Here is a 21,308-nt window from a genome sequence, read left to right as displayed (position 1 = left end):
TTTGAACTTGAAGGACCGGGGTTGTTGTAATATCGTCTGCTTTAAATTTAAAAGATTTTTGGGGAAATTGGTAACGGGACTTTTAATCTTGGATTTTCTTGAAAACTATGGATATTTAGACTTTTAAAGGGTAATTATTATTAAATAATAATTAAATTAGTCATGTTCTGCCCGTTAATGTCGTAATTTTAAAGGGAAGACCTGTTTCCAGGCTGGGAAATAAGGATATTTTTTAAACTAGTCCTTTGGACCAGTGACCCCCTAGTGTCTGAAATCATTTACTGGTCTCCGGACTGGTCCCAGCCTTTGTTCTCCAATAGATTTGCAATTAATAAACTGGTCCCGAGGACCAGTAACCCCCACTTTTTGAATTAAAATACTAGTCCAAGCAATTAATAAACTGGTTTTGGACCAGAGGAAGTGTGCTATTTCCCAGCCTGCCTGTTTCGAGTGTTTCATAGCTAAGCCTTGGCTTATGAGGAAACCCAGGCCTTGACCTTTTGAATTTGAAGGACCCGGGGTTGTATCGTCTGCTTTAAATTTAAAAGATTTTTGTGGAAATTGGTAACGGGACTTTTAATCTTGGATTTTCTTGAAAACTATGGATATTTAGTCTTTTAAAGGGTAATTATTATTAAATAATAATTAAATTAGTCTTGTTTTGCCCGTTAATGTCGTAATTTTAAAGGGAAGACCTATTTCGAGTGTTCGATAGCTAAGCCTTGGCTTATGAGGAAATAGCAAAGCATGCAAATTACAGCGTTTAATCGTTTTTTAATAGGTTTAAATGATGGTTAACTAATTATTCTAACTACAATGGGTTCCCAAAGACCCCCACAACGTCTAGCACACCCATATTTCAATCATTTCTACATATTTTTCGTTCTAATACTATGTGGATTTTTGGGTGCGGCTGTATTCTTATTATGGCCAACTCCAGTTGAAGTTAAGTCAGAATCCTTCACAATACTCAACCTAGAAAAGGCTGCGGAACGTAAAATATCCAAGAACAGCCCTGTTGCGTTAAAACGCAGTGATTCCTGCAATTATTACAACTGTTTTGATGTTTACAAATGTGGACATCATAATAACACTTTATCTGTTTATATATACCCAATATATAGGTACACCGTTTGTTTAAACACTTTTAAATATCACCACTGATTACTTAAGATTATTTAGATACGAAGATGAAGATGGACTTCCTATCTCAGTTCCAATGTCGCAAGAATTTTTGGAAATACTCGAAACAATTCAAAAAAGTCCTTTTTACACATCAAACCCTGAAATAGCTTGTCTATTCATTCCAGCGTTAGATCTTTTGAACCAAAACAATATCAGGTTGAAGGAAACGTCACAAGTTTTAAATTCCTTACAATAGTAAGTTTACTTCATAAGAAGATAGCTTGAAAATGGTAAAATAGGCCAAAGTAGGCTTAACATGATTTTAAACCAAGGCTTAAGAAATAGGCCAAATTAGGCTTAACATGGTTTTAAACTAAGGCTTAAGAAATAGGCCAAAGTAGGCTTAACATGATTTTAAACCAAGGCTTAAGAAATAGGCCAAAGTAGGCTTAGTGTTCTTTTAAACCAAGGCTTAAGAAATAGGCAAAAGTAGGCTTAGTGTACTTTTAAACCAAAGGTTAAAAAATACGCAAAAGTAGGCTTAGCATCGGTCAGACAAAACGCGGGCTTATGAAATAGATCAAAGTAGGCTTAGCATCGGTTAGACAAAGACAAAGGGCTTATGAAATAGACCAAAGTAGGCTTATCATAGTTTAGACAAAGAGGGGGCTTATGAAATAGACCAAAGTAGGCTTATCATCGGTTAGACAAAGACAGGGGTTTATGAAATAGACCAAAGTAGGCTTAGCATCGTTTAGACAAAGGACTTATGAAATAGACCAAAGTAGGGTTAGCATCGGTTAGACAAAGACAGGGGTTTATGAAATAGACCAAAGTAGGCTTAGCATCGTTTAGACAAAGACAAGGGCTTGTGAAATAGACCAAAGTAGGCTTAGCATCGGTAAGACAAAGGCTTATAAAATAGACCAAAGTAGGCTTAGCATCGGTTAGACAAAGACAAAGGCTTATAAAATAGACCAAAGTAGGCTTAGCATCGGTTAGACAAAGACAAGGGTTTATGAAATAGACCAAAATAGGCATAGCATCGTTTAGACAAAGGACTTATGAAATAGACCAAAGTAGGGTTAGCATTATTTTAAACCAAGGCTTAAGAAATGCACCCGTTTGGAGAAATTGCGACTGACTTCATTTGTATTATGAATGATTTCAGCTGGGATGGTGGTAGAAACCATCTTCTTTTCAACATGTTACCAGGCAGCGCGCCTGATTACAATTCTGTCCTTGAAGTTGACATGGATCAGGCCTTAGTAGCGGGTGCGGGTTTCAATGAATGGACATACAGAAGAGGCCTAGATGTTAGCATCCCAGTTTTCAGCTATTTCAGTCGAAACCACGAGAAAGAAATCAATCCCGAGTTAGTATAGCAGCAGCAGTATTACTTTTTTAATTCCCCCAACCCCAACCCTTAACTCACTAAGCCTTGCCATATCAAAATCAAAATTTGACCTATTTTTCAATCAGATCTTCCCGTAACTGGTTAGTACTATCATCTCAAACAAATATCCATCAAGAATACATTCACGATCTAGAACTACTAGCTGAAGAACATTCCGAACTTTTAATTATCGGAAAATGTAACGTTAACGTTAACGGAGAACCAATGAAATACCATCATCATTACAATAGCACGGAAAGATGCAAGGGTTTACAGGTTTTCTCGTATCCCAATGTCCTTAAGACTGCAACCTTCTGTCTGGTGATACGAGGAGCCAGATTGGGTCAGACAATTTTAGCCGAAGCGATGATGATGGGTTGTATACCCGTTATCGTTGCTGACACGTATATTTTACCGTTCGAAGACGTTTTAGATTGGAAAAAGGCCGCGGTTGTCATTTACGAAGATAATTTATCGGAGTTAATGAATATATTGAAGTCATTTAGCGACGAGAAGATTGTAGAGATGAGGAAACAAGTTTTGTTTCTTTGGGAAAGATATTTTAGTTCGATGGCTAAAGTGACGGAGACAACGTTGCAGATTTTGAATGATAGGATTTATAGGCATACGCAAAGGAGTTATAAAGAATGGAATGAACCTCCTGATAGTATCGTGTCAACTCCGCCATTGTTTCTTCCCGTTATTTCACCCAAAGTTCAGGGATTTACAGCGGTTATACTTACATATGATAGAATTGAGAGTTTGTTTAAAGTTATTCAACGCGTAGTTCAAGCTCCGAGTCTTTCCAAAGTTGTTGTTGTATGGAATAATCAGAAGAAATCTCCTCCGCCAAGTAAGTGCTGTGTTATTGTTGTTTGTTGTTGTTTAAGGGGTTGCCACGTGTCAGGGAAAACATATGGGAATTTTGAAATTGGTGCAAAATATGTCTCAGGGAAATCCTGGAAAAGTCGGGGGATTTTATAATGGGTGGAAATATTATGGGGAGAGTCAGGGAATTTCAAAATGGGTGAAAAATATGTCAGGGAAAGTCGGGGAATTTTATAATGGGTGAAAAAATTATGGGAAGAGTCAGGGAATTTCAAAATGGGTGAAAATTGCCAGGGAAATGTCAGGGAATTTCATAATGGGTGGAAAACTTTATGGGAAAAGTCAGGGAATTTCATAATGGGTGGAAAACTTTATGGGAAAAGTCAGGGAATTTCAAAATGGGTGAAAAATGTCAGGGAATTTCAAAATGGGTGAAAAATGTCAGGGAATTTAAAAATGGATGAAAAAAAGGTCAGGGAAAACCTGGAAAAGTCCGGGAATTTTAGAATGGGTCAAAATTGCCAGGGAAAAGTCAGGGAATTTAAAAATGGATGAAAAAGGTCCGGGAAAACCTGGAAAAGTCAGGGAATTTCAAAATGGGTGAAAATTGCCAGGGAATTTAAAAGAGGATGAAAAAGGTCAGGGAAAATCTGGAAAAGTCAGGGGATGAAAAAGGTCAGGGAAAATCTGGAAAAGTCAGGGGATGAAAAAGGTCAGGGAAAATCTGGAAAAGTCAGGGGATGAAAAAGGTCAGGGAAAAGCAGGGAATTTCAAAATGGGTGAAAATTGCCAGGAAAAGTAGGGGAATTTAAAAATGGATGAAAAAGGTCAGGGAAAACCTGGAAAAGTCAGGGAATTTCAAAATGGGTGAAAAATGTGAGGTAAAGTTGGGGATTTTCAAAATGGGCAAAAAACGTCAGGGAAATATTAATAATTCCAAGAAAGTTAGTGAATTCGATTAAAGTTACTAAAATATCTGCGGTTTTACGTTAAATACTCCTAAAAACCCCTTCTTATAATTAAAACAATAAAAATTGGGCCTAAAACGTCAGTGAAAACCTGGAATTTGGAAAATGGCAACCCCGTGTTAAGCCTTTGCTATAGCCAAGGCTTGACCTTAAAACGCCTTAAATCACTTTTTAAATAGCATCAACTTGGCCCAAAATTAATAAACCTTTGAAAGTTATTCAAACGAGGGAAAATAAGCTCAGTAATCGGTTCTATCCCTATGCTGAAATTGAAACTGAAGCCGTTTTGGCAATTGACGATGATATTGTCATGTTGACAGCTGATGAGTTGGAATTTGGATATGAGGTAGCTAAGAGTTATTTTAATTGAGGTTTTAAGTAATGTTTAACACAATTAAGGTAATTAGGGTTTGGGAATTTGTTTCTTTGTTTTATTTTTTAATTAGGTTTGGAGGGAATTCCCTGATAGGATCGTTGGTTTTCCTTCACGCGTGCATTTATGGGATAATGGAACCAATCGTTGGAAGTATGAATCTGAATGGACCAATGAGATATCGATGGTGTTAACTGGAGCTGCTTTTTATCATAAGGTAAGAAAAGTATTGGTTATTTTTATAATAAGGGCGTGAAAAGTGAGCTAAAGCTCATTTTACAGGCATTTTAGTAAGAAATAGGCTTAAAAATATTGAAATAGGCCATTTATAGACGAATTTTAGGCTATTTTTATGCGTTTTTTGTATTGCGAGTTGAAATTAGACCTAAATATCCTTATAAACATTTATTTCCGAGGTTCTAACTCGAGTACGATTCAAATTTGGCGCCATTACATTATTACTCATAGATGGCGCTCTCTTTCGCGTAAATAGGCCATTTATAGACATATTTTAGGCTATTTTTATGCGTTTTTGGATTGAGAATTAAAATTAGACCTAAATATCCTTATAAACATTTATTTCCGATGTTCTAACTCGAGTACGATTCAAATTTGGCGCCATTACATTATTACTCATAGATGGCGCTCTCTTTCGCGTAAATAGGCCATTTATAGACATATTATAGGCTATTTTTTATGCTTTTTTGGATTGAGAATTAAAATTAGACTTAAATATCTTTATAAAACCGAACTTCGAAAATTCTACCTCGAGTACTGTTCAAAATTGGCGCCGTTAGATTTTTACTCATAGATGGCGTTACCTTTCCCGCCAAATCCAATATTTCGCGCGCGAAATTTAGATCCCAAGTGCTTCTATCTATTTACACCCGTAATTTATCTAACAGTACTACAGTTATTTGTATACTACGTCGATGCCTGGTGATCTGAAAACGTGGGTCGATGATCGCATGAATTGCGAAGATATCGCTATGAACTTTTTAGTCGCTAATATAACGGGAAAGGGACCAATCAAAGTTACCCCTCGTAAGAAATTTAAATGCCCCGAATGCACTAACGTAGAGATGTTATCCGCTGACGTAGTTCATATGGCAGAACGTAACGATTGTATTAATAGATTTACGAAAGTTTATGGTCTTAATCCACTTAAAACTGTTGAATTTAGAGCTGACCCTGTCTTATTCAAAGACAATTTCCCTGAGAAGTTGAAACGTTTCAATAATGTTGGTAGTTTGTAGGCATTTATGTCGTTAGGCTTAGCGAAAAATTAAATGTTAGGCCCCCCTATTTTAGGCCTAATTATAAATATAACTCTAAATAGTAAATATACATTTATAAATATTTATTTATATGTTTTTCTATGCATTTATTAATTATTAACAAAAGATCAGGTATCAAAAAACTTTATTTAATATTTAAATATGTATCAATGTAATGTAAAACTATGGCGGCGGGTAGACGCTGTATTGTTAATTTAAAATAATTAACATTTTTATTAGATGAATTTTGATGTAATGTTGGTTTTATATCGGTACAAAAATGTTTTGTTAAAAATCAATTATTTTACAAGAAAATGGACTAGTCTAGAATGATTAATAAAATACCCATTTTTCTTTAAAAAAAAACGAGTTTTTCTTGGATTTTTTCAATATTTTGCGGGATTTAGTTAGGCCTAAATTCATATTTTTCCCGCTAAAGCCATTAGAAATTGGTATAAAATCTTAAGCCTAATTTCTCTAACCCTAATTTCAAATTACGTAATATTTGTAGCTCATATCATAGGACGGTCCGTTTAAAATAATGCTTATGTTCAGTCCAAATATTGTTGACCTTTTGATCTAGCAGACGCTGAGTTCAAAATCACGGCTTCCGACAAAATGCCGCGTTACACTTAATTTAATACGGTTTAATAATTGAATTAACGTTTAATTAATAGAAAATAAATGGGAAATTTAATAGATTGTAAGTTCAAGTTCCTCTAATAATGAATCGGCAAGGTTATTTGTTGAATTCCGCTGAGATTCAAACGGATATTCATCGCGGTCATAATCCGGGGTTTTTGATGTGAGATCCTTTGACATGATTTGGGCCTTGGTACTTTTCTTATCGTTACATAAGTCAGAAGCCATGGCAAGGATCTCATCTATTTGTCAGATATCTATTGGCATTAAACCATTAACTCGAACATTACCCATCGCGTTTAAATGTGAAATTGTTGGTGAAGAAAAGTTTGAAGATTCACCATTAACCATATCGACTCTACGGTACGCCGACATGTACCCCATCATCTTTTCAACTCGCAACCTTTGGACGTAATCTAACAACATCCACGTGTTCTTTTTGGTCACGTTCTCACATTGGACTACCAAAATGTACATGAACATTGATGGACCCTTTGGGACGCTACGTCGATAGAAAGTTACTTGACTTAAGCCTAATTCATCAGGAAGATTCAGGTAAATTGAACGGGCTCCGGTCCAATCTTTCCACATTTCTTCTAGAGTTTCGTTAAATGTGTTTTCGAGGGTTTTAAAACCAAGAACGATATAAGCTCGAAATGAATTTTCGTCATCCTCCAAAAGCTCATTCTCTGGGAATGGTCTGAATTGTTTAATTTGCGTGTATAGACCTGAAAAGGGGGTTATTTGTATATTTATTAGAATGATGACGCGTTAATTATGGGTAATTAGGCTTAGGTTTAAGCCTTTGCTAGCGGTTAGGCCTAACTTCGGCTTAGGTTTAAGCCTTTGCTAGCGGTTAGGCCTAACTTTTGCTTGGCCTTAAGCCTTTGCTAGCGGATAGGCCTTGGCCTAACTTGGGCTTTTGTTTAGAGACATCATCTTAAGCCTAACTTTGGCTTTTGTTTAGCAAACATTTTAAGCCCAACTTTGGCTTTTAAATATGCAAAAATGTAGTTTTCGCGTTATCGATTCTTTGAAACGTACGTTAAAGTCATGCATCTATAAATTATTGTCGAGACATAAGGTAAATTAGGTCATGTCGTTTCAGTCAGTGTAAACCTCGTAACTAAAGTCAAAACATTGATTTGTCAACTGCCCCATTTACTAACCTTGCTGTAACGTAAAGTTATTCCCCAAGCTATTAGACTTGAGTAGTTGAACTGTGTTGTCGGGTTGGTTAGAGGAAAGATTAACGTAGTGCATGACGGGATACATTACTGTAAAATGAAAGGAATAAAATAGTTAATGATTTTCCCTTAATTGAAGATACAGTAAAACCCATTTTGTTGCTTATAAGCATAGATTAAAATAAAAATATTGTGCTATTTAATTATGATTAAACATAATTAAGAAACGCATAGCATTATTTTTAGTATTTAATGCATAATTATCGTGATGCAAATGGATTTAAACATATACAGTAAAATCCATTTTCTTACTTTAAATGCAAAGATTAAAATATAAATATTGCGTAATTTAATTATGGTTAAACATAATTAAGAAACGTATAGCTTTATTTTTAGTATTTAATGCTTAATTATCGTGATGCAAATGGATTTAAACATATCAACCAAGGCTTAACAACAAGTTTGGGTTTTACTGTATAAAAATAAAGAAATAAAGAAAAAAACTGCAAAAGTCGTAAATAAATTTCAATCAAAAAAGAAAGGCTTAGGAAGTGGGAAGATATGGCACATATTTGTAATATCCGTTTTCATGCATCGGAAGTCATAAAGTTTTACGAGTAATGACACAATTTTTATGACCATCTAAGGTTATTTCTCAATAGAATATAAATCTTAGATTAAAACTTATGTCATCATTTTCAAGATACTGAATTCTCATAAAAATAAAAACTAAAATGTAAATTTAGTGTTTAAACCTTGAATGACGTAGACATTTACGAAATAAAACTGATAAACTTACCGCAAATATTGGGATCAGTTGGTTTTATATCTGAAATAATATTTAACCGGCAACGTTTTATAAAACAATTTATAGTTAATTTTTTTTAATTATTATTCATTGCTACACATAATTTAGTAGCAGTTTATGTTAAAATTAAATTATTTTAGAAATTTAGTTAGGTTATTTATTATTTAAATTTACACGTCTGAACACGATTAAGTTTAGTTTAATTTAATTTACATTAGTATATTTATTTATTTTTTTGAGAATTCGTAACTGTTTATTTGTTTAAGTGGAAAGTACCATATTTTCCAAGCTGTTCGCATTTTTAAAATAAGCAGTAAAATGTGCAGTAAATACAGCTAGGGAGCAAAGCACATGCAGTGGGATACATGGTTCTATGGAAAATACTAAGCTAATTTGCAGTAGTAATTAAGCTTTATTTACATTGATTTCGCCAAGCATTTGTTTACAAACTTACTCTCACGAGCTGATGGTTCACCTTCCATTAGAAAAACATCGCTAACCCCTGTAAAGTTAGTGTTAGTTTTGAATTTTTGTTAAAACCCAAACCACCATCGCAAAAAAAAAAAAATAATAATTATAACATTATAATAATAGAAACCATAAACCATAAAACCTTCTAGCCAAATTATTAATTAGTTTTAACGAACTCATTTGCAAATGATATAATTTCAAAACTTACCTCCTTTCTCTAATGTTTTTATAACGTTTCCATTATGAAACCACGGGTTAAGTTTTAAGGCACTGCATAATTGTTGTTGGTTAACCGAATAGGTGATTTTCTCACTTTCAGCTGGTGATACGAAGCTAAAAATTGCTTTCTGAGGTCTCGGTGACCCTAGAATACCGTTGACCTTTGCTTTAAGCGCAGACATCTTGAGAGCTAGGGTTTGAAAATTATAATTTTTGTTTTCAAATTATTTATAATGGAAAATTTATGGCACCTGCAATGAAACCAAAAACGAAAACGAAATTTGAAATTGAATATAAATTTGAAATTATCTCGGTGAGAATTTTTTAGAATTAGTTAATAATTTTTACTTTTACAATTTAAATCTTTCTTTAACTTTCAAAATAGTAGGCTTATATTCAATTTTGGAACTATATTATAAATTATATACAGGGTGTTCATCCATTCCATAAACAGGGTTCATACTAACCTGGAAAACCTGGTTAAATCAGGGAAATAAATAGTTGACAGAAACTTCAGGGAGAATTCAGGGAAATTTCGAATTTTTAGTAAAATTCAGGGAAAATAGGGAAACAATTCGCGTCAAACAGGGGCCGAGCAATTAAGCAAATTGTTCGTGAACATTCCCTCCATAGGATTAACATTACACTATACTTTGGAGGCTCATAACTCTGGTTATATTAGAGATACGGGGATGTTCTTTGATTATGTAATAGTCATATTTGCCCCCCCCCCCCTCTTTCGTTAACATTTAGTCCATAGGATACTCCATATACTGGAAAAACCTGGAAAATTCAGGGAAGTATATGGGGAAAAACCTGGAAATCACAGGGAAATTTGTTTCCCAAAAGTTGTATGAACCCTGTATAAATTTCATACAGGGTGTTCATCCATTAAAAAAGGGATGTGTAGGCCTAATTATAGTTTGTCGAAGTACAATCATGATGATAAGTTCTATGGAAAATCAATCTAGAGTCCGAAAATGTATTTAACATCTATACTTCTATGGCCACACCGATTTTGTTTGACCCCCCCGATAAGGGACATGTACTATACACCCCCTAACACAAGTTAAAGTTATGAACATTGATTACAAGAGTGTATAACACCCTGTAAGTAGATACAGAGTCCTTGAAAGTTTTCTTTAAACATAGCAACTTATCCCTTGGTTAAAAAAAAATGAAAAACAAAATATTTCATTTTTAATTAGCTTAATTTTTCTATGCCAAAATTCCACCCACAACATATAAAGGTCTTAACAATATGAAAATAAATTCTAAGCGTGGGATGTTATGTATAGAAATTTTAATGAATTTTATTTAACGTGTTGCAATGTTTAGGTGTAATTTAAATGTAAATTTAACGTAAATATCAGTTTAATTTTATACTGCGTTATTTTAGAATAACTATATGCTATAATGGGGGGTTTTAAATAAATACATACATACAGGGTGTTTCTGATAAGTCTGCCATACATAAATTAAGGGGCATGTTAATTGTTCTTTGGGAAATCAATTTATCAATTTTGAGTCGAAAATGTTCTATACTTCTATCTCCATTTTGTTAATTTTCCACTGTTTTCGAGAATTATGATTTGATTGGGGTGTTTTAGGGATGACCCCTTATTATTTTATTTAATTAATAAACAATCATTGTCTGCCATTTTGTTAATTTACCACAAGGAACACTCACTGTTTTCTAGAATTATGATTTGATTGGGGTGTTTTAGGGATGACCCCTTATTATTTAATTAGTAAGCAATCAATGTCTAAATCAGTTTCTTAACTAAATTTAAGGGATCATCCGTAAAATACACATCCAACAACAATCTTAACTCGAAAACAGTGAGTGTCCCTTGTGGCAAATTAACAGAATGGAGATAGACTAAGAAGTTACATACATTTTCGACTCAAAATTGATTGATTGATTGATTTCCCAAATAACAATACTTGAGCATCCCCCTTAATTTATGAATGGCGGAATTATCAGAAACACCCTGTATATATGTTAAGAAAAAGGAATAGCAGCTTGAATAGAAATACCCGTACCATATTTTCTGAGTCATTCCACTGTCTTAGTGGTGTATGTAGAAAATGAAGACTTAGAAATATACGAACTTGAAAATCGGTTTAGAAAACCTACAAAATATGTTGTGGTGTTGTTTGCAACATTATTGGATTTGTGGAGGGAAATTTGGGTATATGACGTTGGAAAATGACGTTTTTGGATTGTATTTTAACCGATTTGAACTGTAATTTCGTGATACTTGGTGCCATTACTTTACGGAGCACCTAGTTGGTGCCCATAAGAACCAAAAAATTATATTTACAATTCAAATATGAATATTTCAGTTATGCTAATTTGAATTTCTTATAACTCATGGGGCATATTTCTGAGGTTCGTGATACTTGGTGCTATTACTCTATAGAAAGTCTAGTTTCTTATGGTATAATTTATTTTAATCTAGAACGCATATGACCAAAGTTATGACCAAATAAAGTTGGTACCCCAAAATTTCAATTTACAAATATTAATATTTCAGTTATGCTAATTTGAATTTCTTTTAACTCATGGGGGATATTTCTGAGGTTCATGATACGTGGTGCTATAGTCTCTATAGAAAGTCTAGTTTCTTATGGTATAATTAGTTTTAATCTAGAACGCCTATGACCGAAGTTATAACCACTTAAAGTTAAGTTGGTGTCCCTAAAAAAAAATTTCAATTTACAAATATTAATTTGAATTTCTCATGACTCATGGGGGATATTTCTGAGGTTCATGATACGTGGTGCTATTACTCTATAGAAAGTCTACTTTCTTATGGTATATTTAATTTTAATCTAGAATGCTTATGACCAAAGTAACAAAGTTATAACCAGTTAAATTTAGTACCAAAAAAAGTAGAAAAATCAACTTTCAAACTTTGTTAATCGTGAGCAAACCATTGCAAATTATTACACCTGTTTTTCTTGTAAGGAAAACTTTTCAACACTTTCTCTTCTGTGTCGAAATAAATCAATTATTTTTAAGGCTTTTTAAAATGGCTACATACAATCAAGTCTGCTTTATCTGAGTCACTTTTCGACTCACGATCTGAAGTCACGAATAGAGTTTTGAAACGGTTTATTAGGCTTAGATATCGACCTAAAACGACTTTAACAATCCTGGTTTTGATATCGTAGTAATTTCTTTCTCTTAAACTATACCTATAGTACCCAGTCGTCCATTTTATTAATATTTGCCTCATTATACAATCCATTTCTGTAATTAACTCACTTTCATATACGCCTCTGCATTAAAACCAGGAATAAATACAGCTAATTGGAATCATTGTGTATCTCTTCTCAAGTAACCGTATTTTTACTCAACATATCTAGGTCTGCTTTGTGGGAAGAGCTAGCTAGCTAATCATTTTGTACGACGAATTTTATAATCTACCTTGCTGCATGTTGCACCGTGCATACGCCGCCTAGGAACTCGTGTTGCTAATAAGTATCAACCAATGAAATTGTATAGTTAGAAAGACGCCATCAGAATTATGAGGCACATGACGGTGACGGGGATAGTAAGTTCTCAAGCCCGGCAAACAAAACCCGAATTCATAGAAATTAACATGGGGCTGCAAAGATTCCTAGTAGCTGTATGCCTTCCTGATAAAATGCATGCTAAATTGCATAAATAATTTATAAATGTGTGTAAAGGTTTGTAATATATTTCTTCTGATTAAGAACTGCATGGGGCTGAGTAGTAAAAGCAATTATTATTCTAATTCTAAGAAAAAGTCGTCGACGTCGTAAAATTTGCATAATGAGCGTGATTGCGTCGGTACAAGGTTAGTCTGAAACGCATCGTACGAAATTTCTTATTGATTGCTGGGAAAAAGTGCAGTGAACGGGTAAAGCGGGTCAATCGATGAATTCTTTATGCAAAAAATGCGTTGATAATTATGGCGCGAGAAAACTAGGCTGTGTCGCACGCGCTCTCTTAAAACAAAGCACGTGGTCTTTGCGTTGCACGATTTATGGCGGGAAAATGGCAAAAACCGCCCTATCTTTTCGCTTTACAAGCGCACCGCTAATCAATACAGTCATAAGTTTATAAGATATGTTGCTTCCATAAGTTTGTTTAATTAATATCTGGTCATGACAAACTGAAAGGCTTGTAATTTTGAAGTGAGTGAGTGAGTGAGGTAGGTCATAGATTCGAGGAGGTAAAGCGAGGGAGGCCTGCAGTGAGTGAAAGAGGCGCTGCTGTCAAAGGGGCTTAGTAATGCAGACTAAATAGGACCTAGATGGAATAGGTCCTAGCTGCAAAATTAATTAACCACCACCGAGTGTACTTAGGACTTCAATTGACTCGCTCCCCCTCGTTCTCCTTCTCGAACTAGTTATCTCGAGCTGTAAGTCTCTCAGTAGCATTACGAACAATATAGGTATCATACTTATGGAGCGAACTTATTACTTATAAACTTATGTAGAGTCCATTGATTTCTTTTTTGCGTTTTGCGCTTTCATTTATATTGAAGTGTCTTGTAATTGGACACGGATTTAAGAAGCTAAACTTTTGACCCTTCTGCCAACTGAATGGATTGATTGGGGGTCAAACAAAATGGAGATAAAAAGTCACATTTTTGACTCAAAATTCCTTAAAATTAAAATATTCCTTAATTTATTAAATATTTTTCTATTTTATTTGTTTATTTTTTTCTCGAGTTGTTTATGGGAATATAAAGACAACATTTTTAATATTAACATTACGAAACAATGAGTAGGCATTCATATAAATTTTGCCAAAACACGATGCCAATCCCCATTGCCAAAAATGTGTCGAATCAAATGAGGAATTTCAAAAAAATAGCAAACAAACGTGGGGCGCTGTTTTAGATATTAAATACCTTTATACTATACCAAGAAGTTATATCTAGTTTATTAGGTAGAAGGTATAAGATGCCTAAGTATTGGCGCGCCATAGTCCCGCAGTCCCCCTTTCAAAATACAAGGGGGGACGTAAAAGGAGGAGGCGTCGGCCTATTTCGCCTCTCCTCAGTCGGAAAATATAACTAATTTTTTTCTCATTCGCGTCGCGCTGACGTGCACGAGTTTTCAAGAACCAATGAGATGCTGCTGGTTGTAATTTAGAGGCGGCGGGGATTAACTCCGGACACGTCTACGTAACATTTGGACTGGAGATAAAGCTGCATGGAAATGTGGCGCGAATTTATACCTTCTCCCTTGTAAACTAGATATCACTTCTTGGTATTACTATACGTAATAAATATTACACTCAAAGACGTTGCAAAATATCTTCTTAACTAACGATACCTGAAGCCTGTTTTTGTTATAACTGAAGCCAAGCCCTACTTAGATATAGAAATAAACTTCATTATTACGTAGGAAATATTTCGTCATTTCAGCCTCGTAATATATGAAACCAATTTGGGGTTTTAAGATTTAAAGACAATCATTTTGTTTGTAAAAATCTAATATCTTTCATTTCGTTATTCGCCCTAACCCCAACATTCCTTATATCAAATGTCCGTCAAATTCTCCTGTCCAAACTCAACTTGAAAAAAATATATAATTTTTTTTAAAAGGTATTTGACAGCAAAGGTTAAGAAGATGTAGTTAATTCCAAAAACAGGTTTTAAAAAAATTTTAAAGGTAACTATTTCTTTTAAAAAATATATAAAAAGGGGGCAATCAATTAAGGTTTCAAGTTATTTGAAATTTTATGACATCATTGTTTTTAAATAGATAATTTTATACACTTTATATTGGGAAAGGTTAAGGTGTAAGGATACATAGACAGAAAGTAGTGTGTGTTACTTGAGTATATATAGTTTTCAGACTACGAGGATTGATACCATTTACACACCAAAATTGCGGAGTTTGTTCAGAATATTTTAATTATATTGTATTAGTATATCGTTTAATTTAATTAAGTTCCTCTGAATTTTCAAAGTAAAATCCAATTTATTTATTTGTTTATTTATTTTATTTTATTTTATTTTATTTATTTTATTTATTTTATTTATTTTATTTATTTTATTTATTTATTTTATTTTATTTATTTATTTATTTATTTATTTGTTTATTTAATTTATTTATTTTATTTATTTTATTTTTTGAGATTAAGCCAAAAGATAGTATTATATATGATCATGCATTTTTTACTCCTCCTGGTTTTTTATGGTATCATTGCTCCTAGCCTGAAAAACTAATTTGCATGTTTTACAATGAGGTTAAAAATTAAGTCGTGAAAATTAGTTCATTACCTAAGAAAAGTAATTATGTTTTTTGGGGTTAGAGGGAGAGAAAGTATTTCAACGTACCCTATGGCAATTTTTATGAATTGTAATTAACGTTTTAAACTGTGAGAAAATGTTTTGAAATTATTTTTGTAAACTTCACTTCCACAAGGAAAATTCGGGTTTCATTTTCCGAATATATGAATTTCATTTATTAATTAAGAAAAAAGTATAGGTTTGCAAAATGGTTGGTGAGCCGATATCAGTAGCTAAACTTTTTAATCAAAATGATTCATTTAGACTTTAGTTCATCAGCTAGCTAAGCCAAATTTATTCAAATATTTTTGAAACTAAGCCAATTTTAAAATAATTATGTATTGGAACTTTTTTTAATGCAAATTTAATAATTTAAAACCGTTTCAGTTAAGTATAATTCAGGGTTTGAATCCAAAAAAACCCAAGGGTTTTATTGGGTTTTCCCATTGTTTAAAAACCCACTTAATAAAAACCCTTCACAAATATCTTAATTTTGATTAAATTAAAAGCTGAAATAATTTATTTTTGAAGTTACTAGTTTATGATATTTATTAGTACAACTTCAAAAATATTATTTAAAAATATCTATTATTTTTAATTTAAGATGTTTCTACTAACCAATAATTTTGAATCACAATTACAACCCAGAAAACCCAATAAAACCCTTTGAGCTGGGGTTTAAAAAAAAAAAAAAAAAAAACCCGGGTATGTTTTTATTTTTGGAACCCTTGTATAATTAAAATTATTTAATTTAAGTTCAAATTAAGTTTAATTAACTCTAGAACTAACTATATAGATGGGGCTTTCTTAGAAAAAATATAACCCCATATGACAAAAACCATCCACCCCCTTTTAAGTAATTTTAGAGTCAACAGAGAAAGCATAAAAAAGGCAAAAGTTGATATCTAAATATATACACGACGCCATGTGTTAAATCTCTTGAATTTTGTCACTTGTAAAATAAATTACGCGTGAAAATATGTCCTGGCCTCAAGAAATTGAGTCACGGCACCCCATAACCTCTCTCTGTGTATTCCAAACGTACTTAAACACCACGGGGTGCCTTTACTAGATCATAAACTAACATTATAAGTACTTGAGTGTAGTATAAGTTTCTAAGTACAAAGGGGTACAACTACAAATTGAACGGGAAACCATGGGGAAACTAATTTACGGTTAGGATGCAATATCCAAGAGGCCCCGATATGCCCCTGTTAATTGACCTTTAGTTGACCTCTCTGTGCTTTTTCGTGGGAAATTATGGCCTATACTTGAGCCTAAAGTATTTTAAGTATTCACTATGAATATGATATAGACTGCATGTTCAAAAGTCTGTGTGTTTGTTTTGAGCACCTTTTTTGTCTTAACACGTACAATAAGTTTATAAGGGATATGTTCCATCCATAAGTATGATTTGCACTACCTATACGATTCGTAATGCTACTGAGAGACTTACAGCTCGAGATAACTAGTTCGAGAAGGAGAACGAGGGGGAGCGAGTCAATTGAAGTCCTAAGTACACTCGGTGGTGGTTAATTAATTTTGCAGCTAGGACCTATTCCATGTAGGCACTCCTATTTAGTCCGCATCTATTCCATGTAGGCACTCCTATTTAGTCCGCATTACTAAGCCCAAATTTGACAGCAGCCCCCCCCCCCCACTCACTCACCAGGCCTCCCTCGCTTTACCTCCTCGAATCTATGACCTACCTCACTCAAAATTACAAGCCTTTCAGTTTGTCATGACCAGATATTAATTAAACAAACTTATTTAAGCAACATATCTTATAAACTTATGATGGAAAGAATTTATGATCACGTTTAATTTATTCAATTGAAAATTATTAATTTAAAAAGAAAAAATGTTATATTATTTGTCAATCATTTGAATTTATGATAGCTGTCAGTTATTCATATAACAGAACGTTTAAGGGTTTATATTCGCATCCGTTTCAAAGGAAGTTTAAAAATTAAAATTATGTCACTTTTGATTGACAACTTTACAAATGTCAAATAAATTTTTCAATTTGTTGAACTAATATTTCTTCAGACGAATTTTGCTAAGTGGTTTTAGTTTTTCTTTTTTCTTTTTTGCTCTCTCTATGTCGTAATTTTGAGGTTTTTAATTTTTCAAGTTCGTTTTAATCAATTAAGAAATATTACAGACGCTTTGCGGCTTCTCCTGCCCACGTGAATTTTGGCTAAAAATTAATGTTACATTAAATTAACGTGGGTTGTAACATACGCCGTTAAAATGCGGAAATTTGGATGGTTTTCTTGTCACGTATTTTGATATTTCAAGTTTGACAGTTGGTATTTAAAATTATAATTTTCTATTTTATAAGGGTTATAATGAAAGAATTGATGGCAATGTTTTTGTTAATTTGTTTAATTACTCGGGTCCTGATTATTGTAATTGCCAAGTATTTATATCGTTGTAAAGCTAAGAAATAGGGCTATAACATACTCAAAGGACATCCCCGTATCTCTTATAGAACCAGAGTTAAAATAAGCCGTGCAAATAAGTCCATGTTAACTATATGGAGAGGACTTTAACATTTTGCTTAATTACTCAGCCTCTGATTGTTGTAACCCCAAGTATCTAGTACCGTTGGAAAGCTAAGAAATAGGGCTATAACATACTCAAAGGACATCCCCGTATCTCTTATAGAACCAGAGTTAAAAGATGTCGTGTAAATAAGCCCATGTTAATGCCATGGAGAGGACGTTAATTAACATTTTGCTTAATTAGTCGGACCCTGATTGTTGTAACACCAAGTATTTAGTACCGTTGGAAAGCTAAGAAATAGGGCTATAACATAGTCAAAGGACATCCCCGTATGTCTTATAGAACCAGAGTTATATCACTGCCAACCAAAGTTGGGACGGTTAACAAATAATTATAATAATAATAACACATTTGGGCTACCCATTTTGATAAACACATAAATTTCTATAAAAACCCCGATTATAAAAGCGGATTAGAAATAAACAATAACTTACTTGAATTGAATTAAATTAATTTAATCCACAAACGAGTAAAATATTAAAATAATAAAAAGGCGCGAAATGCAAAACGCAACTTTTTAAACGACCCGCCAATTACACATGCGTTCCTTTCACGAGGAAAGCTCAACTCGTTCTGAATTTCTGATTTCTGAGTTGTCTAAGGAATGAATATGAAAAGTTCAAAACCAGGGGTAAGGCGCGAGAGTCGACTCTCTCGCGCCTATACAATTTTTATGCAACATTAATAACGTGCACGCGCCAGATCCATTAAAACCACGTGGTTTTAACCGTCCAATAAAATGTAGCCATAGTTGGTTCTAGCTTATTTCAAATGTTTTTACAAGGAAATTTCGTCGCGTGTGTATTTTTTGTTTATCTTTAGCGTAGGGAATTGTAAATTAGTTCGGTGTTAATTTTAATTATTTTAAATTAGTAATTAGCAGTTTAATTATCAGGGAATTTAAAAAATGGATCTACGAGGTCAGGGAATTAAATGTTTAAACCGCAATAAAGTTTGAACACGACGTGTATGTTATGAATTTGAACAATGTTGTATAAATTACGATAAATAAGTTTTAATACACAATACCCTAATTAAGATCTTGTTAATTATTGTTTTTAACTATTAATAATATATTCCTTAATAAATATACTGCGTTGGCATTGATTGAACTAACCTTTGACCTTCTAAAAATAATTATAATAATTTGGGAAAATAAAATTAATCAGGGAAAACTCGAGAATTTTAATCAGAAAATTTTGTGTCTCCCCTAAGAAAGTTATAGACAAACCAAAATTAAATTATGCAAAATCTTTATTCAAACTCACAAATTACACAACTTCTTTGTTGGTGTTGTTTTTGGTGTTACTTCTTGCCCCATGGAACGGGGAAAGGCCAAGGCCAAGCTGGTATTGACGCTGGCAATTGTGGCGGAGGTTGTATCTTTGGTACTGGTAAATTCCACGCCCTGAACCACATGGTCCATGGGTTTCCACCAAAGGGCATGAAAGGGTTGGGCGGATCGGGGCAGCAACCACACATAACCGGATTGGGGACCCATAAGCAATTGAAACAAACCCACATTTCTGGTAGGGTTTCAACAGTGCAGTTTGGGCCTGTTGCTGCTTGGGCCACGCGTTGAGTTGCTTGACTCGCTTGACTGACCGCTTGACCAGCTGCTTGCCCGGCCTCACGTGACGCGTTATCCGCAACTTGACTCACTCCGGATGTTACTTGGTCTACCGGATTTGACGCGATTTGACGGGCGTGTCTTGAAGAGGGAACTAAGTAGTATTTATTTAAAGTTAAATGATTTGATTGTATATAATATTTAGTCTATATCAAGAAGTGATATCTAATTTATTAGGGAGAAGGTATAAATTCGCCCCACATTTCCAGCTCTTTATCTCCAGTCCAAACGTAGACGTGTCCGGAGTTAATCCCCGCCGCCTCTAAATTACAACCCCCAGCATCTCATTGGTTCTTGAAAACTCACTCACGTCAGCGCGACGCGAATGAGAAAAAATTACAGTCATATTTTCCGACTGAGGAGAGGAGGCGAAATAGCCCGGCGGCCTCCTCCTTTTACGTCCCCCTTGTACTTTGAAAGGGGGGTTTGGGACTATGGCGCGCGCCAATACTTAGGCATCTTATAACTTCTCCCTAATAAACTAGATATCACTTCTTGGTACTAATAAATTAAATTAACTGGACTTACCATTTAATGAGGTGACCGGTGTTGTTAATAACGCGACGAAAGTTAATGAAAGGACTAGAATTAATTTGTCAACCATTTTTCCTTAGAAGTGTCGTATAGTGTGTGTTTAACGTTGTTACTTCTAAATTTAAAACAATTTCTCTTATTTATATATGTTTGGCTTTTTATTATCGCTATAGTAAACAAATTAATTCCCATTGTATTAGGTTATAAACTGATTAAGTTAATTCGGATTAGTCAAAACAATAATGAAAACTATCTCAAAAGGACGTATCTCCCATTGTTATTTACGTTTAGTTAATTTAATGTATCATTGAATACAGTTTATTTCCGTTATTGATTACGTCAACGTTTTAATTTATTAATCAAACCATGAGTCATGGTGATACATTTAAATCGACTAATTTTATATTTAAATTGACTAATTTTATATTTAAATCGACTAATTTTATATTTAAATTGACTAATTTTATATTTAAATCGACTAATTTTATATTTAAATCGACTAATTTTATATTTAAATTGACTAATTTTATATATTTAAATCGATTAATTTTATATATTTAAATCGACTAATTGTATATATTTAAATCGACTAATTGTATATATTTAAATCGACTAATTGTATGTATTTAAATCGACTAATTGTATATATTTAAATCGACTAATTGTATATATTTAAATTGACTAATTTAATTCACCCAAAATGATTTTAAATAACCCCTGTAGGTAAACTTCTAAAAAAACACTTGTGTTAAGCGGGAAAAACGTGTCTGTAGGCGTTTTACGTAAATACAACGTTAACGTTTGCCCCCGTATCACGGCTATCTTGCTTTGCATGAATTTAGGCTTAAAAAGGGCGATTTTGAAGGCTACTTTAGTTTATGTTTCAAATTTAATTTATTTTTGCACTGTGGAAGTAGGGTAAAGTAACCGCTGTATGCTTATATCGAAAGGGTAGGTCGAGAAATAATAATTTTATTCACGTGCACCACGTGCTTAGGAAA

The 21,308-nt window shown here is 33.5% G+C and overlaps 2 protein-coding genes across 3 annotated transcripts; one reads left to right on the top strand and one right to left on the bottom strand.

Moving 5' to 3' along the window:
• Nucleotides 1-23: 23 nt before the first annotated feature.
• Nucleotides 24-6,333, top strand: sotv (exostosin glycosyltransferase sotv). 2 transcript variants are annotated; one of them, XM_089856269.1, is made up of 8 exons: nt 24-130; nt 782-1,124; nt 1,183-1,380; nt 2,297-2,500; nt 2,608-3,374; nt 4,497-4,663; nt 4,764-4,907; nt 5,596-6,333. In XM_089856269.1, the coding sequence occupies exons 2-8, from the start codon at nt 817-819 to the stop codon at nt 5,944-5,946; spliced, it is 2,139 nt and encodes a 712-aa protein (XP_089712395.1). In that variant the 5' UTR covers nt 24-130; nt 782-816; the 3' UTR covers nt 5,947-6,333. The 2 variants fall into 2 exon arrangements, with proteins under 2 accessions (XP_089712395.1, XP_089712394.1); XM_089856268.1 differs by lacking the exon at nt 24-130 and adding an exon at nt 472-624.
• LOC149615679 (uncharacterized) lies at nt 6,327-9,533 on the bottom strand. Its single transcript, XM_089856273.1, has 4 exons — nt 9,284-9,533; nt 9,059-9,106; nt 7,779-7,886; nt 6,327-7,337 (listed from the first exon to the last, which is right to left on the bottom strand). Exons 1-4 carry the CDS (start codon nt 9,474-9,476, stop codon nt 6,859-6,861), a joined length of 828 nt encoding a protein of 275 aa, XP_089712399.1. The 5' UTR covers nt 9,477-9,533; the 3' UTR covers nt 6,327-6,858.
• Between the last annotated feature and the right edge of the window lie 11,775 nt (nt 9,534-21,308).

Source organism: Phalangium opilio, unplaced genomic scaffold (genome assembly GCF_054372755.1).
Source record: "Phalangium opilio isolate 3A_F unplaced genomic scaffold, DU_Popi_V2 ptg000217l_1, whole genome shotgun sequence".
Taxonomy (NCBI): domain Eukaryota; kingdom Metazoa; phylum Arthropoda; class Arachnida; order Opiliones; family Phalangiidae; genus Phalangium; species Phalangium opilio.
This window is presented reverse-complemented; position numbering and strand designations above follow the sequence as displayed.

Excerpts from the sequence above, each read along its gene's own strand:
- LOC149615679 (XM_089856273.1), bottom strand. The coding sequence starts at position 9,476 with ATGTCTGCGCTTAAAGCAAAGGTCAACGGTATTCTAGGGTCACCGAGA. Across the intron at positions 7,887-9,058 it reads TGAACCATCAGCTCGTGAGA|TAATGTATCCCGTCATGCAC; the intron begins GTAAGTTTGTAA and ends TTCATTTTACAG. Across the intron at positions 7,338-7,778 it reads TAACTTTACGTTACAGCAAG|GTCTATACACGCAAATTAAA; the intron begins GTTAGTAAATGG and ends CCCCCTTTTCAG.
- sotv (XM_089856269.1), top strand. The coding sequence starts at position 817 with ATGGGTTCCCAAAGACCCCCACAACGTCTAGCACACCCATATTTCAAT. Across the intron at positions 3,375-4,496 it reads GAAGAAATCTCCTCCGCCAA|CATCAACTTGGCCCAAAATT; the intron begins GTAAGTGCTGTG and ends CTTTTTAAATAG. Across the intron at positions 4,908-5,595 it reads GAGCTGCTTTTTATCATAAG|TACTACAGTTATTTGTATAC; the intron begins GTAAGAAAAGTA and ends TTTATCTAACAG.